Genomic DNA, 14,372 nt, shown 5'->3' with positions numbered 1-14,372 from the left:
AGCAAGTTGGCGCCCCCTGCAGCTGCAGGCGCTGAACGTTCACGTGCTCCGTGTGTCTATGAAGAACAGGAAGGGGAGGGGTGCGGCGGGGGAATTCACCTCTGCGTCTTTCCCAAATAAATGAGCGGGTAGGGGCTGAATCAACTGTATTAAGATGGCTAAAGTCAATCACATCTTAACGTTCTTCCATATTTCATTCATAATATCATAAACACAGGCCTATCATTCTTTCAGGTTTCTCTGAATTGTGTGAAATGGCCGAATAAAAAAAGGAAAAACAAAATGATTTTGTGGTCACCCCCCCATCAAGGTCAAATTGTTTAGTCCTGACTAAAGGAAACTTATTGAGTCAAGAGCCAAACAGAAGAGATGAACATAAAAAAGCTAAAACCACCAGGTGCCCCATTCAGGGGGAAAAAAAGAAAAAAGAGGAGAAAGATAAAGGTATGTAGCTCTCATGATGCATGTTTTCAATTATTTGAACCAGTTAACTGGGATTTTAACGGTTAAATGCGGTCAACTAATTGCTAACAGAGCTAATAGGGCTGAAATATTGAAACAAATATTCAAATGGTTTGAAAAAAGTCCTTGAATCGTTTTTTACTGATTCAAACTAGGATTTGTTAAATGCTCACTGCAGCCCGTGGCCTGCCTGAACAACAACAAACACATGTTGATCATGTTCACATAATAATAAATAAAACAATTCTACAAGCTGAAGAAAACACCCCAGTCACCACTAACTATCCTGTTTATTTATTGCAGATGGCTGCACTGATTATTTTTTACATGATTTGTTCTGTAAAAGTTGGCATTTTTGGTAATCTACAGTTTTTTATGTCAGTTTAAATTACAATTTCAGAGGCAATTCTAAAATATTATGGATCATGAGCTCTATTGGAGATCTACCCCAACTTTTGGACTGCTCTGCCAGTCACTGTGGCTCAAGCTGAGAGGAGCTTTTCAAAACTTGATCAAGTCATGCCTGAGGTCACCTATGTTTCAGGGGCGGCTCACTAACCTGGCTCTGATTAGTATCAATCACTCAGTAGGGGAGCATATTTCATGTGATGACATTATTGATGATGTTGCATCAAGGTTAGGTTTTAATTTTAGTTTGTGTTTTCTATTCTAAGTGCAATGCTGTAGTGATTATCTTTAGTTTGTTATGTGTGAAATATTTTTGCTATTTAGAATATTTATTATCTATTATGTTCATATATTCTTAATATTTAGTTATTGTTTGTTTTTGTATAGTTGATTCTATATATTTTGATACAGTATATAATGTATAGTGATTTACATTCTGACAACTTCATAGTAATTAATGTAAATATGTGCAACTTAGAAAAATTAATGTTCAATAGTTGTTCTAATAAAACATGCCTGTTTGTAGAAAACATGCGTGTGTTCATGCAGGTGGGGTGGTGGTGGTGGTGGTGGTGGGGGGGGGGGGGCGCTCAAAGGGGGCCTCGCCCGGGGAGTAATTCGATGTAGAACCGCCACTGTTCCTCAGTGTTGAGCAACTACCGACCGATCTCTAATCTCCCTCTGATTACAAAATTATCAAGAAAGCAGTAATTATCTAAATAAACAATTTTCTGGAGTCAAATAACATTATAGGTGGTTTTCAGTCAGGCCTTAGACAGCACCACAGTACTGAGACTGCACTGATCAAGGTATTAAATGACATTTGTCTAAACATTGACACAGGTAAAGCATCTGTCCTAATGATGCTCGACCTCAGTGCAGCTTTCAATACTGTGGACCATAACATACTCAGTGGCAGACTCACAAACTGGGTGGGACTATCTGGTACAGTGCTTGCCTGGTCCCAATCATATCTGAAAGGCAGGGGCTATGTTGTCTCTATTAGGGATTGCCAATCAAAGCGGATCACCATGATATGTGGGGTCCCCCAAGGCTCAGTTCTATATGCTCCCCCTGGGTCAGGTCATACTTAATAACAACATTGCCCATATAGCTATGCTCATCCCAGAGGCTTCTTCCAGACTTTGGTTGTGGTCAGAAACAAACACACTGGTTGTGCTGCAAGTATTTTTCTTTTTTCTCCCAAACATGCTTTTGTCTAAATGAAGGTGATGTTATTGTTCACAGAATTAAAATTCATGTTGAAGTTAAAATTATTTCATCAAGTAAGACCTGTGGTTAGCTGGCTCATGTAAAACATGTCATGTCTTGAAAGAATCGGAATTGGGAATCGATAGGAACCAGAATCAAAACAAGGAATTGGAATTGGAATCGGAATCGTTCAAAATCACACGATGCCCAACCCTAGACCCAACTCTAGTGTTGTTTAAATCAAACTAAAAACCTTAATGTACTCATCAGCCTTTAAATGAATTGTTTCCTATGCTGCATCGTCTCCACCGTAATCTGTGATGTAATTGCTCAACCTTAATTCTGTCTTTTTCTTTTAGCTCTAAATTATAATTTTATCTGTGTATACTTTTAATTTGTGTTCTCATGTTTATTGTTGTGCCATTTCATGCTAATTGTAAAGCACATTGAATTGCCCTGTGTTTGAATGTGCTCAATAATAAAGCTGCCTTGCCTTGCCTAAACTGAACTATAAAGTCTCATGTGATATCAGGTACAACAGAGAGAGAAAACTCACTTTGAAATCTGACTGATATCCTCGCAGGAGAAAGGAAGCAGGAGCTTGAAGCGACCCAGTTTGTTCCCAGTACACCAGTCCAGCACCAGCTTTCGAACCACCGTACTCTTGCCCGTTCCCACAGCCCCATACAGAAGCACGTTGAGCCCCCGGCCATCAGCCTGGGTGTTGTTATCACCAAACAGCTGCTCCACAGTCACTGGACGGCCAGAGTAAGCCTTAGACTGGTAAGGAGATCGGAGCAGTCCTGCTCTCTCGTCTTCCTTTCTCTCTATGATCAGTGGATCCACGTGCATGGACTCTGGACTGGGGACACCTCCAAACAGTTTTTCCTCCTTAGGAAGGTGGCTGAACCACAGCAAGAGCTTCCTCTTGTGGATTTCTATGGGATCTGCAGAAAAAAAGAAAAAAATATCAATATTTGCTCTTTTGTTTTACCTACAGAATAAAGTTTCCCTCTGTTGTTAGGTAAATGTCATAATCTGAACCAGTCCTCAAGAATCAACCAGATAACTCCTCAAACACTCAACTAGCATAAAGAGCATGCTCACTGTGTCTGCACGAGAAAAAGCAATACTAAGAGTTTTTAAAGGAGACAAAAAGAAAACTTCTTTTTTAGTTGAGAAGAGGTTTTTGTATTTTATCCAGGTCAAACTGAAAGGTACACAAGTCTGAGTTAAATTCAAGCTAACTCACATGCTAGCCTGGCCTGCCAGACTCGTCCTCTGTTTAAATCTGCACAAAGAGTCTGGTTACTCACGGGCAGAGAGGCACGTGAAGGGCGGAACTAGGCAGCTCAAAAATAACCAATCAGGAAAAAAAGACGGAAATGCCGACTGTACCGCGCGGCGCTGTAGTTTCTTAGCTGTAGTCAAAAATGGCGTCTGGCGACAGCACAAACATCTTTCTTTAGAAGAAAGGCTTTTAGCGCTTCTACTTGTTATGGTTTTAAAGACATTCAAGTCATTTAGAACAGAGGAAAGAGTCGCAGCGACCTCCGCTTCAGTCACCATGTTTATGACAAACTCGGCGTTGTGGTGTGTGACGTACGCTACTCAGCGCTGATTGGCTCAGTTAGAATTCTCAGGGGGTGGGGTTATTTGAATAGGAGAGTTCCCAGACCCGTTCTCTGTGCAGAATTAAACAGAGGAGGAGTCTGGCAGGCCAGGCTACTCACATGCGCCTTCCTAAGTGGCCATCAGGGGCTTCGATGACCTGTGTGTTATTTATTTAGGTCTTTTGTTTTGCGTTGGGGCCACAAAGGAAGTGGTCCAACTCAAAAATTACCTAGACCAGTGTCCCCAACTCCCTTCCCTGAGGGCCGGTATCCAGCATGTTACGCTGTTTCCCTAATCCAACACACTTGATTCACCTGTTCAGCAGCTCCCCACGCCCTGCGGAGGCCTGTTAATCACCAGCTGAAAATCAAGCATATTTAAGAAAGGAAAAAGGGTCAAACATGTTGAATACTGGCCCTCAGGGAAGGGAGGTGGGGATCACTGACCTAGAGCCTTTGAACCTGGACTAGATTACTGTAATAGTGGAAACTGTAAAGCATTGTTTGTAATTTGTGAAACTCTATTAAATCTGACTGTCCTGTTTCTTGATTTGTGGACGAGTGTTTTGCTTTTATATTACAAATGTGCCAATGAAACTGTTCAAATGGACTGAAGTGAAACTAATCTTGCCTGGACGAACTGATCTCAGTACCCCTGAACCCCTGATGCTAAAACCAACCCTGTATTTGCGCTAATTATTGTCAAAACACTGCACAGCTTTAACTTGGCTCCAGATTAGACAGGAGAAGTGACAGAGGTGAGTACCTGGGTCTGCTGGAATGGAGCTGAAGGTCTTGCAGTGAAAGCAGGAGGCTGGAGAAACCATCTCCACTCTCCTCGTCCACCTCCATAATGTGAGCAGATGACCTGGCTGGCTGAAAAACACAATGCATCACATCATTTCAGTCAGTCGTGACTGACTTCTCTACTTTGCTCTAGATTCTGATTCATACTGAATTTAAAAGATTTGTACATATTCTGTGTTGGTTCGAAATTAAAACAGGCTCCTCACCTTCATTTTACTTAAACTCAGATTACAGAGTAACCTTTTTTCTCCTGTGAAGCAATCCGAATGTCACATGTCTGAGTACCAAAAGCAAGCCTTAAGTTTTAAGCCTGCTATAAAAATGTTATTACAATTGCTTTGGTTTAATATTAACCGTAATAGACAATGGTAAGAAGAAGACGACAAAGAAGAATTTATTTTTGAAATAACTCCTCAAGTTAAAAATCACGCTTTCTAGACATACGTTCATCTCAACAGTCGCCTGTTTATGGTCTAAAGAGGTGGAGTAAAATCCATCATCTGTATATACGGGTCCAGGCCGCCCTCTGTCTTCTCAAACCCTTAGAGTCATGGCAGCAGATTCTCCAGGAGGGTTTTTCTGTTGACACTAGCTGTGATCTCTCGCTTGGATTAAGCAAATTCCCTTTTTTATGGATCCACATCTTCCTCGGTTGCGCGCCTACAGCTGGTGCAGAATGCAGCGGCCCACCTTTTGACGGACACCAGAAGGAGGGAGCACATTACTCCTGTTCTGTACAAGCTGCACTGGCTCCTGGTGCGCTACCGCATCCAGTTTAAAATTTTACTTCTTGTTTTTAAGTCACTCTATCTTTATGCGCCTCTGGACTTGACTCAGCCGGTTCAGCCCTACGTACCTGGTCGAATTCTTCGGTCAGCAGACCACCGCCTGTTACAGGTCCCAAGTGATCGGGTGAGGACGCGAGGAGAACGAGCGTTCTCACTCTGTGTGCCTCGTCTCTGGAACCAACTCCCTCTAGCAGTGAGAATGGCCCCTCTCTCTGATTTTAAATCACGCCTGAAGGCTCATTTTTATTCCTTGGCTTTTACTTCAGCCAAGCTGAAATGGTTTTGTTACAATGTTTTTTGTTTTATTCTTTATAGTAGTTACTGTACTACTTTATATTACTTCTTCCCGTGGGTTGATTTTTATGCTTTTTTACTGTACAGCACTTTGGTTGGCCTCGGCCGTGTAGAAATGTGCTTTATAAATAAAATGGAATGGAACGGTCTTCAACTGCATTTAAAGGTCAATAAATTCCCCTTGTAGTTTATAATTTCAGATACTATTTAATTAAATTAGCCAAATGATCTTTTCCAACCAAAAATAACAACCAAATAGGCGGTTTCTGAATCACAACTGACCGTGTTATCACTCTAACGCTCTTCTACGGCCATACACCTTTTACGCCTCTGTGCCGTTTCCTCTCTTCCTTTTTATTTTAGCTCTAAAGACAAAAATAATAAAGCAGCAAAGAAAGGTACATGAGCTGCCCTGGCTGATGAAACACTAGATAAAGATATCACACACCCTGCTAAGAGACACAAAGTAGAGCATAAAGACATGAACGTAATCCTAGAATCCAACGAAAGCAGAGGTGTGGCATTAGAAAATGAACACTTGAGGACAGGTAAACAGCAGCAAACTAAATGCTGAGAGAGTAACTAATAGCATAGCTGATATTGAAACCTATCTACACTTTTTGAAACATAACACTTAATCACTAACCTGCGTATTAAGCTCATCCTTCAGGTGTCCTGCTTCCTTCTCTCAGAGAGTGTTCTGTCAAAAGAAAGAGAAAATTCATCAGTGGGTCACTTTTGATCATCCATCATCACCATCACAAGCTGTAGAAGAAGAGATTAAAACAACAACAAACCAGGGCTGGGCGATATGGCCTAAACGCAACATCACAAGATTATGAGGATTTCACCTCAGTAACGATAAATAGACGATGACTACATGTATAACAAAAGCTGTCCACTAGATGGGGCTGTCACGAATATTACGCCGAGTCACGTTGTCGTGTGACTCGAGATGGTACAGCTTCTTAAAATGAACATGAACGTCGCCAACCAACACACGTTTTTCATTTTCTTATTATCTAATTTGTTGTCATGGGGAAAATGATACCGGTTAGTCAGAAATTTTGATAACAATAAAGTTTTGATTTATCGCCCAGCCTTACAACGAGGCCTGTGGCACCCTGGACTATTTAAAACATTTATTTGTACTTGTAGTCTGGCTGTCTTTTTGTTGTGTTTAACTCCACATCTACCGTTCCTGGTTACTTATTATTTCTGGTGATGTACCAATTCACGCCACAGGGGGGCAGTAGCAGCACGACAGAAGGAGCTGATGACTAGCCAGGCTTTATGCAGAAGAAGATTCATTCAGCCTCATCTGTGTAAAAGCTGTGAGCGCTATGAAAGCTCTTCTCACAAACATGTTTTCTGTGATTACAGAAAAAAACTGAAGCCTCTGTCATCACGGGTGTGATATATGCTTAAATAAAATCTGTGAAGTGAATTTTCATCCAACTCTTAAAAACCAGCAGTGAAGATAATTGTCTGACTTCCAGCAGAAGGTCGTTCCACAGCTTAGAGACCAAGAGCGAGAACACCCCGCCTCCTCTAGTCAAGCATTTCACACGTGGAATGTCAACTAAGTGATGATCAACGTGCACGTGAAAGGTTGTAGCAGTAGTCCAAGCACAAAGTCATAAAATCATGGACTACTGCCTCCAAGTGTGCATGTGACACTAGAGGCTTGATCCTGGATAGGCAGCAAGGATGGAAGTTTAGGAATTTAGTATGATCTTGTTATTTAACACCCACAACTATTAAGAAGTGTGGTTCTGCAGAACAGGAATGCTTTTGCTAAGTGTTTAAATGATTTTACTCATTTGAAAAATAAAATGCATGATTTTTTATGTGCAAAGTTAGATGTTTGTATTTGATTTTTGAAGAACTACAAAAGACGAGGGGGGATGATGTCAGAGAGACGAGCTGGGGTGTGATGGGGGTGTTTGTTTATGGCCAGAGTTTGATAAAGCTCACAGAAACCAGACTGGTGGATTTGACCCTTTGCTATGGCCACCCACCCCCACCGCCCCACCCTACCACACACAGACACAGACACCCATGTTTTGCAGCACATTTCTCAGCATAAATGAGTACACCCCCTTTAAAAAGTACAAATGTAATCAGGAGCTCAATGAACAAAAGAACAATTTCCAGAATGTTCACAAGGCCGGTTTTTATTGAACACGTGTTTAACTCCATAACATGGAAATAAGTTTATTAATCTAACTTGGATCACAAAATCTTCAGTTTTCGGAACAGTGGTGGAAGCTAAAAATAAATACACCCCACAACAAAAATTACTACATCTAGTATTTTGTATGACCACTGTGATTTTCAAGGACAGCGCCAAGTCTTCTAGATAGGGAATGAGCAAGTTGGCGACATATTGCAACATCTATCTTTACCCATTCTTCCAAGAAGAACCTCTTTTAGAGCCTGGATGCTGGATGGAGAGTGACGCTCAACTTGCTGCTTCAGAATTCCCCACAGGTGTTGGACTGGATTCAGATCATCAGGAGACATTCTTGGCCGTTCAATCACCTTCACCCTGTTCTTCTTCAGAAATGCAGCAGCAGCTTTAGATGTGTGTTTTGGCTCATTGTCGTGTTGGGAAAAGTGCACGACGCCCAAGTGCATGGAGTGATGGCAGCATCTTCTTCTTCAGTATAGAGCAGTCTATTGTTGAGTTCATGATACCATCAATGGAATGCAACTCCCCAACACCAGCAGCACTCATGCAGCCCACATAAGGACACCGCCACCACCGTGTTTCACTGTAGGCACCATGCATTTTTCTTTGAAATCCTCACCTTTACGACGCCATACAGTTTTGAAACCATTAGTTCCAACAACAGTGATCTTTGTCTCATACAGACTATAGAGTCCCAGTAGTCTTCATCTCTTTCAGCATGGGCCCTAGCAAAACCTTGGTGTGTTTCTTTGTGTATGGCAGTGTATCTGCAGGTTTAAGGGAGCCTAATTTAAGACTTAAGACCTTTTCTAAGGCCACTTTGACCAAATATAAGCTATTTAAGCAGGGCAGTAGTAGCTCAACAGGTTGAGCGGGTTGTCCAGTAATCGGAAGGTTGCAGGTTCGATCCTGGCTCCAGACAGAGAATTCTACTGTTGTGTCCTTGGGCAAGACACTTAAGCCACCTTGCCTGCTGGTGGTGGTCGGAGGGACCGGTGGCACCTGTGCTCAGCAGCCTCGCCTCTGTCAATGCGCCCCAGGGCAGCTGTGGCTACATCGTAGCTCATCACCATCAGTGTGTGAATGTGTGTGTGTGAATGGATCAATGATACAATGTAGTGTAAAGTGCTTTGGAGTCCTTACTCTGACAGGCGCTATACAAGTGCGGGTCATTAATCATTTTTAAAAATTAAATTTAAGCTATAATTTCCAGCTATTGCCTGGAACCGGTGCTAACCACGCCACGATCGTGGGATTAGCCATCCAGTTGCCATTAAACTTCCACTTCCCCATGGCGCAAGCTCCCACTAGCTTAACCAGCTAACGTGCTCATCTAAAAATAGCCCCCTTTCACAACCAACTGAACATGTACGGTTCCGCTTACGCCAATATCATACACAAAAAATGCTGAACACGAACTAGAAATTCATGAAAATTTTATAGAAATTAAAGAATCTTGTTTATTGGGTCTTTGGTAATTTGAGACCTCTGGAAACTATTTAAGGATTATTTGTCATTTTTAAGGATTTTTAAGGCCTTAAATTTGGAAAAGCTAATTTAAGACTTTTTAAGGACCCGCAGATACCCTGGCATGGGCTTTAGGAGGGGCTCCCTTCGTGGGCGATACCCATGCATGCCATGCCACTGCAGCGTGCGCCGTATGGTGTCACGGGAAACGTCCACTCCAGTTTGGCTTTCTACTGCTTTAGCTAACTGCAGTGAACTTGCATGGTAATTTTCTTCAACCCTTCTCATCAGAAGAGGCTCCTGTTGAGGGGAGAAGAGCTCCACAAGCCGATAGTCGGAACCCAGCTCCACCAACATGTTATATTTCAACCCATTTTCTAAAGTGCAGCATTATGTTAAATGCACTGGGGTTTACCCTATTACATTTAAATTTCATGGTTAAACAGTACATGTTAAAATCTAAGCTCAGCTCGGCAGTGACCTAAAATACATAAATATAATTTTACTTACCGACAAAATGAAGTGGAGACTCCTTGGACGCTTTATTAGTGCAATTAATACTGCAGCAAGTCATTTTGTCCAACAATTGCAAAAAAAATATCCAAAAAAAGAATACACAAACACAGAGACTCAAAATCCCGAAACAGTTTCCAAGCCAGACCGAGGCTCTACTGAGGCCTTTCCATGGAGCTAGCTCTGTGGTCACGTGGGTCTGATACTCATTAATTATACAGAATTTTAGGCTTTTAATACACTCAAACAGAAGAGTGAGAAAAAAATTCACCCCCCTCAGAGTTGTCATGAGTGTAAACTAGATCATTTAAACCAAAAACATGTTATGGTACCAGGCTGTAAACATGTTTATTTCTGCTGTGAAATTGGTATTTTTAACATGGGAGTCAATGAGGATTTGCTCGCTTCTGACACCAGCCCCCAGCGGATGAGGGTGGAACTGCTATTTTTGTCACTTCCGCGTTGGACTCAATTTTTCACCCGCATTGTGGGGGCTTGGTCATTCCTTGTATTCACTGTGTGTTGCTACACTGTTCATACAAGTGACACTGAATATATCTGATCTTATCTTAATAATTCCTCCCAAGCAACAAGACTCGTGACCAGTTATCACAAACACTGGATGCTGCCAGGTGTTATAAACCGTTACAGGTTCAAAGATAAGGCTTTTTCACACAGGATCAGATGGTTTTCTTTAATAATTAAAGCATCATTTGAAAACTGAATTGTGTTTACTCAGATTTTCTGTATCTGATGTTGAATTTAATTGCTTTTCTATTTAAATGTGACAAAAAGCAAAGACTGAATAACGAGCAGGTCTCGTCATATAGAATCATGTAAATAGAGGAACCTGCGGGCGCGTGCCCGTTCATCAAGGTGCGTGCACGCAGAAGGGTCGTAATCTCTCCCAGGAGTTGACCACAGTGGACCGGTAGAAACCCATTTACCGTTTTATCCTACCTCAGCTACTTTCCTTTTGACCAATAGTTATGTTGTGATACACCACCAGGTGCGGTTATTTTGAGCCGCGGTGAGTCAGTTGACAGCTAGCCTCACTGCTAACACCAAAACAACCCAAACAGCACCTGATCGTAAACTCAAAAATCAACCCAACTCTTCTAACCGAACGTGGATGTGTCATACCTTCACGGAGGTCCGCCCAGCCGCGCCTGAACACGGTTAAACCATGGGTGTTGCACCGAAACTGGTTCCAAGACCAGCGCTCCACGCTCGCTCCAGCCGGTGTTATGCTGAGGAATGTGTGCCTACTGAGATTTGCAACCCCTTCGCGGTGACGTGCACAGCCAGATGACCGATAACGAGACAAACTAAGACATGCTTACCTCGTTATAAAAATCCGTTAAAGGTTATAGAACATTTCCGCTAGAGGCAAAGCTTCCGGAAGCGCTGAAACTTCCCAGCTGACCGAGACGGAAAAATAAAAAAGGTCATCATTTGTCAGAGCTTCAAACACGTAGCTGCACCCTCTGCTGGTTTAAAAGGTTGATACAGGTTTTTAATATTTAGCAACAATGCACCAAAAAGATTTACATTTTCAAATTAAATTAGAGTTTTAAAATGTGTGAGGTTTTCGTCTATATTTTTAATTATTTTATAATTTAAAGCTGATCTTTGAATGGTTTAGGCATTTCCCCAGCCTTCTCAGGACAGTGCTGGGGCTATATTTAAACTTAGAAGACAGAAAAAGAAAAGATTTAGCCAAATGAATGAGAGAAAAACAATAAACCTAAAAGGAGCATTCCAAATTAGGTCAATGTATTAGTAATTCAAATGATTTCAGAAAAATGCACAGTGGTGGTGGTGTAATGTGTGTGGGCCTGGTCCGGTCCCTACTCTTCTTCGTCCTTCCTGTGGACTACGCTGTGTGGGAACACCGTGCTCATTTATGCTTTGTGAAATATTCACTTCAAGGCATTAAAAGTGATAAATTGCAGTTGAAATTCTTCCCCTCACGGGGATATACAAATGATCTACAGGTGTTGACTTAACCAATTCTTCAAGACATGTTCCGTGACTATTCACCAGGCGTGGGGGATGCTTCCTCACTCCTTCTGCTGTCAACATAACATCTGGCATTCCTCGACAGAGTCCTTCAGGCCTCTTGGATGTTACAACGCCAGGTGGTTCCTGCCAGACCACCGTGTCCTTGTAAAATGGGGGGGGGGGGGGGGGATGTAACGTCACAAAATGGACTGATTTTAAAGATCCCACAGGTCACATGCAGCCAGAGCAAACAACCCTGGCTACTCCACGTTCTGCTGCATCTTCTCTTGTCAGGAGTCTGAGTCTGCACAACTCAGCATTTTAATCAGATGACTTCATCAGCTGAGTGCAGCTTCATCCGATAAGATGAACAGTAGCATTCCTTTCCCCAAGGTTCCTCACAAGAAAACTCTTAAGATAAACTTTTTATTCTCCAAAAGAAAAGATCTTATAATTCAAAATAGTCATTATGAACTTTTATTATGAGCAATTTAATGTCCAGGAATCTGTATTGAATGATGGTTTAGTATGTTTACTAGATGAGGTCATCACCATTTGCTCACACACCAGACTGTCATGTTCCTGGGAAGGTGTTTAACCCAGGACATGAAGAACCATCACAGGACAAAGGCAGAAAGTTCAAACAATGATGTATTAACCCTAACTAAAAGTGTCCTGGAGATTTCCAAGTGTGAAGTAGTCGGCAAGAGTCCAAAAGCCAGCAGGGAGGGCAGACGGTGTGACGGGTGCGTCCAGGAGAGGGAGCCAGATGATGGCGGCAGAGGGCAAGTGAAGAAGGAGGAGAGGTGAACCTTGAGTGTGTAATCCAGGCGGGTTATGGTGACTTCCAGGTAGGTACATCCATCTGTGGTTCAGCGATTCCAAGTATCCTGAAGATGAAACAGACTTGAGTCCAAACACCAAAAAATCCAAGCACAAAAAACCAGATAAATCCAAAAACTGTGACAGCACAAATGTCTGAGCAGAGCCCAAGTAAAACCTAGTACTGAGTGGCAAGATTCTACCGTGAGTAGTTAATCATCCAGCGATGTGAAGTGGTTCCCTCTCCTCTTAAATAGAGCTCTGCTGCGGTTGATTAGAGGATCTGCAGCTGCCGCTGATCGGTAATGCCCCGCAGCTGGTGAGTGCCCTCTCCTGGAATGACAGTCTTACAAAGATGTTGTGGAGAAGAGGGAGTACTCACCCCGTCACACAACACAGACAAGAGTAAGGTTAAAATTGAGAACGCACCTCTCTGACAATACGGAGATTCTGATCCATCATCTCATATTCACACACAGTTTTCAGACACCCATCTTTTAGTTCCATCCACTCACAGAATAATAGTTTAAACCATTTGTCAAGTCTTAATTGTTTGTAAAATAAATTCTTATTTGTTTGCAAACACTGACTGGTTCTTGAATCATAAACGAAGTGTGAACGATCCCTTAATAATTAAAAGAATCCTAGAACCTTCTAATTAATCATCCTAAGACCAAGCAAGGTGATATTCCATAATTAATGGAGTATTACAGCTACTGGTCACAAGTAATGAGAATAGAAATAAATAGTTTTTAAAGCAATTTATTTAGCCCACATTACTCTACTATTTTCCATTACAAGTGTGTGTGTGTGTGTGCGTGCGTGCGTGCGTGCGTGCGTGTGCGTGTGTGTGTGTGTGTACAGTTGTGGTCAGAAGTTTACATACACTTGTAAAAAATATAATATAATGGCTCTACTGAGTGTCCCGTTATTTCTAAAACTCTGATTTTTCTCTGATAGAGTGATTGGAACAGATACTTCTTTGTCACAAAAAACATTCATGAAGTTCGGTTCTTTAATGTCTTTATTATGGGTTAACAGAGAAAAGTGATCACATTTGCTGGGTCACAAATATAGATACAGCAGTGCTAATATTTGGTTACATGTCCCTTAGCCATTTTCACTTCAATTAGGCGCTTTTGGTAGCCATCCACAAGCTTCTGGCAAGCTTCTGGTTGAATCTTTGACCACTCCTCTTGACAGAATTGGTGAAGTTCAGTTAAATTTGATGGCTTTCTGACATGGACTTGTTTCTTCAGCACTGTCCACATGTTTTCAATGGGGTTTAAGTCAGGACTTTGGGAAGGTCATTCTAAAACCCTTATTCTAGCCTGATTTAGCCATTCCTTTACCACTTTTGATGTGTGTTTGGGGTCATTGTCCTGTTGGAACACCCAACTGCGCCCAAGACCCAACCTTCGTGCTGATGATTTTAGGTTATGTTGAAGAATGTGAAGGTAACCCTCCTTCATTATACCATTTACTCTCTGTAAAGCACCAGTTCCATTGGCAGCAAAACAGCCCCACAGCATAATATTCCCACCACCATGCTTGACTGTAGGCATGGTGTTCTTGGGGTTAAAGGCCTCACCTTTTCTCCTCCAAACATATTGCTGGGCATTGTGGCCAAAAAGCTCGATTTTTGTTTCGTCTGACCACAGAACTTTCCTCCAGAAGGTCTTATCTTTGTCCATGTGATCAGCAGCAAACTTCAGTCGAGCCTTAAGGTGCCGCTTTTGGAGCAAGGGCTTCCTTCTTGCACGCTAGCCTCTCAGTCCATGGAGATGC

At 42.1% G+C, this 14,372-nt stretch overlaps 1 protein-coding gene and 1 long non-coding RNA gene across 5 annotated transcripts in view; both read right to left on the bottom strand.

Moving 5' to 3' along the window:
- The window catches only part of nlrx1 (NLR family member X1), a 45,997-nt gene extending 34,424 nt beyond the window's left edge, over nucleotides 1-11,573 (bottom strand). For 2 of the 4 annotated variants that reach the window (XM_054736890.2, XM_054736892.2), the window contains exons 1-4: nucleotides 10,902-11,573; nucleotides 6,231-6,284; nucleotides 4,462-4,571; nucleotides 2,639-3,029 (exon numbers count right to left, since the gene is read on the bottom strand). In XM_054736890.2, the coding sequence (XP_054592865.2) occupies nucleotides 2,639-3,029; nucleotides 4,462-4,571; nucleotides 6,231-6,247 (518 nt within the window). In that variant the 5' untranslated portion in view covers nucleotides 6,248-6,284; nucleotides 10,902-11,573. Of the gene's footprint in view, nucleotides 1-2,638; nucleotides 3,030-3,925; nucleotides 4,057-4,461; nucleotides 4,572-6,230; nucleotides 6,285-10,901 lie in introns of those variants that run through there. The other 2 variants (XM_054736891.2, XM_070543334.1) reach the window with 2 other exon arrangements.
- A 650-nt stretch (nucleotides 11,574-12,223) lies between these two features.
- On the bottom strand, nucleotides 12,224-13,112 carry LOC129159245 (uncharacterized). Its single transcript, XR_008560909.2, has 2 exons — nucleotides 12,788-13,112; nucleotides 12,224-12,652 (listed from the first exon to the last, which is right to left on the bottom strand). It is a non-coding gene; the product is annotated as an uncharacterized lncRNA (long non-coding RNA).
- Between the last annotated feature and the right edge of the window lie 1,260 nt (nucleotides 13,113-14,372).

Source organism: Nothobranchius furzeri, chromosome 13 (assembly GCF_043380555.1).
Source record: "Nothobranchius furzeri strain GRZ-AD chromosome 13, NfurGRZ-RIMD1, whole genome shotgun sequence".
Classification (NCBI taxonomy): domain Eukaryota; kingdom Metazoa; phylum Chordata; class Actinopteri; order Cyprinodontiformes; family Nothobranchiidae; genus Nothobranchius; species Nothobranchius furzeri.
The sequence above is the reverse complement of the archived record's forward strand: the minus strand, read 5'-3'. Positions and strand labels throughout refer to the sequence as shown.